Source organism: Phoxinus phoxinus (genome assembly GCF_949152265.1).
Source record: "Phoxinus phoxinus genome assembly, chromosome: 7".
In the NCBI taxonomy this organism is placed as follows: domain Eukaryota; kingdom Metazoa; phylum Chordata; class Actinopteri; order Cypriniformes; family Leuciscidae; genus Phoxinus; species Phoxinus phoxinus.
In genome coordinates, this window is record NC_136882.1 from 8,603,019 (window position 1) to 8,609,321 (window position 6,303).

At 40.4% G+C, this 6,303-nt stretch overlaps 1 protein-coding gene across 5 annotated transcripts in view; it reads left to right on the forward strand.

Moving 5' to 3' along the window:
- Positions 1-5,644, forward strand: part of mylka (myosin, light chain kinase a) — a 124,472-nt gene extending 118,828 nt beyond the window's left edge. For all 5 annotated transcript variants that reach the window (XM_079619835.1, XM_079619837.1, XM_079619839.1 and 2 more), the window contains 2 exons: positions 928-1,050; positions 4,046-5,644. In XM_079619835.1, the coding sequence (XP_079475961.1) occupies positions 928-1,050; positions 4,046-4,299 (377 nt within the window). In that variant the 3' untranslated portion in view covers positions 4,300-5,644. The remainder of the gene's footprint in view (positions 1-927; positions 1,051-4,045) is intronic.
- Positions 5,645-6,303: the final 659 nt, after the last annotated feature.

Sequence of the window (6,303 nt, forward strand, 5' to 3'; positions counted from 1 at the left end):
TCGTTAATGACATCATGCAGGTGGAGGAGTACCAGTAATTTCTATAATTCATCTATTTGAGGTCTCTGAGATGCTTCTGTAATGAACATGACAACTCATGACTATTTCACTGTTTTTGTTCCATGTTAATTTGATATATTTTATGTTTGATTCCTTGCAGGTTCCCTTATACATCATAGTCCAGAGTTCTCTTGCACATTTTACACACATGTGTACTCTATTTAAATAAAATAAAAGATATAGAATATACTGAAATTGTGCTTGCTTATTGTGCCTAAAAACATGATATATTTAAGTTCACACGTCATTTAACAAGAAACTTTACTTCTAACCACAGGTCGAGAGCTGTAGTTACAACCATGTAAGTTTGCACTGCTGTTTGCGAATGTTCGTTGGAACTATGGTTTTCGGGAAATGGCAAATCGTTGATAATTACGGAACTTGCGACCATAGTTGGCTAACGATGCTTTCTGGAAACACACCCCAGAGCGTTACTGGCAGATTGGGAAGAGAGGCGAGCTCAGGCGACAATGTAAAATATGTGTCGATTTTTTTCCCCTGAACATTCAAGTATGAAAATCTATTCTAGTAGACCCCAAAGACAAAATCAAGCCTTGTTTAAAAGTGCATATAGGCTAGGTCCTCTTTAACACAGTCAGACATTGTGCTAAAGAAGTGTGCTTATTGAAAATGTGTACTTCAAATCTACTTAAAATTGAGGCTGTCTTTGATGAGAAAACATGGTGTTATTGTAACTGTACTGTATGTCTTGTCTTAAAGGTGAAGTACTGCACTACTCCTTATGTGTAAAAATCTGTCTTATTTTAAACCTCTGTTTATTACGAAATTCATACAAATGAGTTAGTTTATGTTAAAGTCATTAACATTGTTGTTAATGTCCAAAATCTTCCTGTTTATCTGTCATAGAGGACAAAGAGTTTTCTGCTGAATTGGAGCAGAAGACTCTAATGAAACCCACGTTCAGCACTGTTATTAAAGACGTCGAGGTGGTGGAGGACAGCGCTGCTCGATTCGACTGCAAAATTGAAGGTAAAATTACATGGTTACATAATGCTGAAACAATCTATGGATGAAATATGATGCATTGGTTAAATATGGTGTAAAATAAAATAACAATTTTAAAGATGACTTAATATTGTGTGCCCAATGTGTTGAAATGTTTACCACATCCACTTTTCCTGTTCCATAAATATTATGAATAGCATTTACTTATGAATATGGCTCCAGGGGGTTAATAAAGGCCTTCTGAAGCAAAGCCATGCGTTTTTGTAAGAACAATCCATATTTATAGCTTTATAAACTATAATCTCTGGCTTCTGGTAACAGCCGTATGCGAGTCGAGTTCCTGCAGAAGAGTGACCTCTGACCCGACTCATGACGTATTGACGAACGCGGAAGCCAGGAGGACTGAGCAAAAGAAAACACTGGTCACGAATTAGAAGCCTAAATCGAGAATTTTTAAAGGGGTCACATGATGCGATTTCTTGTTTTCCTTTTTCTTTAGTGTGCTATGTAGCTGTTTGTGCATGTTTAAGATCTGCCGTTACAAAGCTCAGTCACACACCTAAAGAGATATTCTTTGTAAAAGTTAAGGCTCAGCCACGCCTTCCTAAAACGCATTGTTCAAACACAAACACGCCCCCACAAATATATGTCAGTATGTGGCGACAGAATTTCATAACACCACCCAAACATATACGCAAAGAAAGAGACATACTGTAACTTTTATTCTCATGTCTTGGAGACGCTGTGTTTTTCATTGCGAAAAAGCCAAACTACTTTGTTTGGCCTTCCAAAAGAAGACACAATTAGAAAACAGTGGTTAAGCTTCATTGACAACACGGTTTCAGAACAGTGCAATTGAAATATTCGACTGTGTGCTGCACATTTTTCGGAGGACTGTTTCCAGAACCTGCGAGAGTACAAGGCCGGTTGTGCACAAAGGCTGATTCTAAAAGGTGGGGCAATTTCATCTTTGCGAGTACAGTCTGACGCTTCTGACTCACAGACACAGCCTGTAAGTATGTTTTCATATTTTAAGAATTTGCTTCTGACTATTCAAATGCGAGTTGTGAGCAGTATAGAGTAGCGCTTGTTTGTCGTTTCTACGATCAGAATGCAGACATGGCTTTATGTTTACAGAACATGGTGTGTGTATTAAACCAAATACACAAAATAATGTTATTTTTAGAACCATCATATGACCCCTTTAAATATAAATCTGGGAGGAGCTTAAGTTTGTTGCCCAGCTCTATTTGTCTGAACCGCGAGAGGTGTCAACTATCACATAAGCTTACGCTACTCCTGCGTCATTCGTCGGGTCAGAGATCAATCGTCATGCGTCAGGTCAGAGGTCAACGACTCTCACCTGAGCTTACGCTACTCCTACGTCATGCGTTGGATCAGAGGTCACTCACCATGCGTCGGGGTCAGAGGTCACTCATCATGCGTCGGGTCAGAGGTCGTCGACTCTCACCTAAGCTTGCGCTACTCTATGTCATGCATCGGGTCAGGGGTCATGCGTCAGGTCAGAGGTCACTCTTTATGCGTCAGGTCAGAGGTCGACAAACTATCATCTGAGCTTACGGTACTCCTACATCCTATGTCGGGTCAGAGGTCACTCGCCATGCGTCAGGTCAGAGGTCGACAAACTATCATCTGAGCTTACGGTACTCCTACATCCTATGTCGGGTCAGAGGTCACTCACCATGCGTCAGGTCAGAGGTCACTCGTCGTGCGTCGGGTCAGAGGTCACTCGTTGTGTGTCAGGTCAGAGGTCGACAAACTATCATCTGAGCTTACGGTACTCCTACATCCTATGTCGGGTCAGAGGTCACTCGCCATGCGTCAGGTCAGAGGTCGACAAACTATCATCTGAGCTTACGGTACTCCTACATCCTATGTCGGGTCAGAGGTCACTCACCATGCGTCAGGTCAGAGGTCACTCGTCGTGCGTCGGGTCAGAGGTCACTCGTTGTGCGTCAGGTCAGAGGTCGACAAACTATCACCTGAGCTTACGGTACTCCTACTTCGGGTCAGAGGCCACTCGTCATGCATGGGGTCAGAGGTCGTCGACTCTCATCTGAGCTTACACTACTCCTACGTCATGCGTCGAGTCAGAGGTCATGAGTCGGGTCTGAGGTCGTCGACTCTCATCTGAGCTTACGCTATTCCTACATCGGGTCAGATGTCACACGTCATGCGTCAGGTCAGAGGTCACTCATCATGCGTCGGGTCAGAGGTCGTCGACTCTCACCTGAGCTTACTCTACTCCTACATCCTACGTCAGGTCAGAGGTCACTCATCATGCGTCGGGTCAGAGGTCGTCGACTCTCACCTGAGCTTACTGTACTCCTACATCCTACGTCAGGTCAGATGTCACACGTCATGCGTCGGGTCAGAGGTCGTCGACTCTCACCTGAGCTTACTCTACTCCTACATCGGGTCAGAAGTCACACGTCATGCGTCAGGTCAGAGGTCACTCTTCTGCCGGAACTAGACTTGCGATCGGCCGTTACCAGAAGCCAGTGTTTATTGTTTATAAAGTTATTAGTATGGATATGTTTTTATAAAAAACGCATGGCTTCGTTTCAGAAGGCCTTTATTAACCCCCTGGAGTCGCATGGATTACTTTTATGATGGATGGATGCACAAATAAGGTACCATTCACTCCCATTATAAAATGCCAGGATATGTTTTGTATTAAAGTCATATACACCCAGAATGGCTTGAGGTTGAGTAAGTGATGGCATAATTTTCATTTTTGGGTGAACAAACCCTTTAAGATGATATTCAGGTAATGGCAAAGTTAAATGTTCAGCATCATTACTCCAGTCTTCAGTGTTATCTGATCCTTCAGAAATGTACTGTAATTTGTTATAAATTTAATGCATCCTTTGACCCCAAACTTTTAACAGTAGTAATAAGGCAGTAGTCAGGATCTTTTAATATTCATGCATTTTGTGTCAAGTTATTAATATATTTTATTTAATAGTTATGTATATTTTTTATTGTGTACAAACAGGTTATCCTGACCCAGAGGTGGTGTGGTATAAGGACGACCAGCCGATAAAAGAGACGCGCCATTTTCAGATTGATTATGATGAAGATGGAAACTGCAGTCTGGTCATTTCTGAGGTCAACGGGGATGATGACGCAAAGTACACTTGCAAGGCCATGAACAGCATCGGGGAGGCCATCTGCACCGCCGAACTCATCGTAGAAGTGATGGGAGGAGGAGAGGAGGAGGAGGAGGAGGAGGAAGAGGAGGAAGAATAGAAGACAATCTCTTTTGCCATGTTTCTTTCTTTTTGACGTGGTGCTTTTATTCTCACTGTCTTTTGGACTTCCAGATGATGACAATGATGATGAGGATAATGAAGACCTCTGATCACCTTTTGCTGCATTTCCTTTATTGCACTTCCAATTTGTTCTTTTTGTATTTATGCAACAGCCAGAGTCAGATATCAGATTTGTTTATCACATGGCTTTAAAGGGATAGTTCACCCAAAAATTAAAATTAGCCTATGTAGGTGTATATGACATTCTTCTTTCAGACGAATACAATCGGCGTTATGTAAAAAAATGTCCTGGCTCTTCCAAGCTTTATAATGGCGGTGAATGGCTGTTTTGAAGTCCATAAAAGTGCATATATCGATCATAAACGAACTCCACACAGCTCCGGGGGTTAATAAAGGTCTTCTGAAGTGAAGCGATGCGTTCGTGTAAGAAAAATATCCATATTTAAAACTTTTCAAGTAAAATAACTAGCTTCTGGCCAAACGAACATACGGATTGCACTTAGGTGTAAAGCGCAACTTATGCGAGTAATGCGACGCACTGCTGATATTTGCGCTACGCCATGACGCACTACACTACTTCTGACGTCATAAATTGCGTAAGTTGCGCTTTATGGCGTAAGTAGACTGCGTATGGCCGTTTGGCCGGAAGCTAGACTTTTACTTTGTAACGTGTTAAATGTGAATATTTTTTCTTGCACTTTTATGATGAATAGATGCACTTTTATGATGGATATATGCACTTTTATGGACTTCAAAACAGGACTTCACCGCCATTATAAAGCTTGGTAGCCTGGACATTTTTTTATATAACGCCGATTGTATTCGTCTGAAAGAAGAATGTCATATACACCTAGGATGACTTGAGGGCGAGTAAATCATGGGCTAATTTTCATTTTTGGGTGAACTATCCCTCTAATGTTACTCACATTCCATTGGTTGCTTGTTCTTCATCGTCATATTTTACTTTACAAGTAGGAGGTTTTTTTCAACCTAAACTCACATGTGTGTTTGTGCGAGACTGTTTGAATTGAGCAGCACTTCCTGTCTGTTATGACAGCTTTATTTAAGCACTGTAAACTCAAGTAAGGTTGTGTGTTTTCATTTGGAGACATTTTCCTCTTTTTCACCAACTTTCACAGTAGCAGAACTCAACAGATATTTGGAGACACATTTTAAATGTATGTTTATCGTATTAGGAATGTCTGTAGATTATATTTCTTTAATGCGTTTACATATATATGCGTTTGATAAAGTGCAGATTGCATTGTAATGAGAACACTACAAATGTAGTTATTCACTTTTAAAGAATAAATTTTGATCACAAACAAATTGTATATTTGTGCTCACTCAAAAAACAACTTGACTAGCGCATTGAAAGTTATTGCGGTTAAAAAACAAAACTGCATGCATTTTGCGGAAGAATAGTTTCGGTTGAGCTTCGGCTCTGTGTGACTGCGGATAAATACAGCTATCCTGCTGCTCATAAAACATGCACTACCAGGCTTAGGAGACATAACCAGTTTATATGAGTGAGTGATTATTCTAATGAGTGAGTTGACGATACTATGCAAGTCTGAGGCATAGTTTATTTATTTTCCATGCAGATTATATTCCAAGTTGTTAAGCGAAATCAAATTTAAAGACTGGTTAATATGTTCTATATACTTTAGACATGTCTGCGTTTGTGCATCAATGTCTGTAATGTGTGCTGTAAGCAGTGTTGGGTGTTACTAATTACTAAGTAATTAGTTACTGTAATTTAATTACTTTTTCCTCTAAAAAGTAAAGTAAGGGATTACTCTTAATTTTTCTGTAATTTAATTACAGTTACTTCTAATGTAATTGAGCTAAATACTGTGTATAGATCAATCCGATCTCACGGCAATTTGTATGCATTTTATGAGGTGGCTAAATCCTACGACCTCACTCGTACGAATTAGCCACCTTGTAAAATAAGTATAAAATGTCATGAGATCAGACT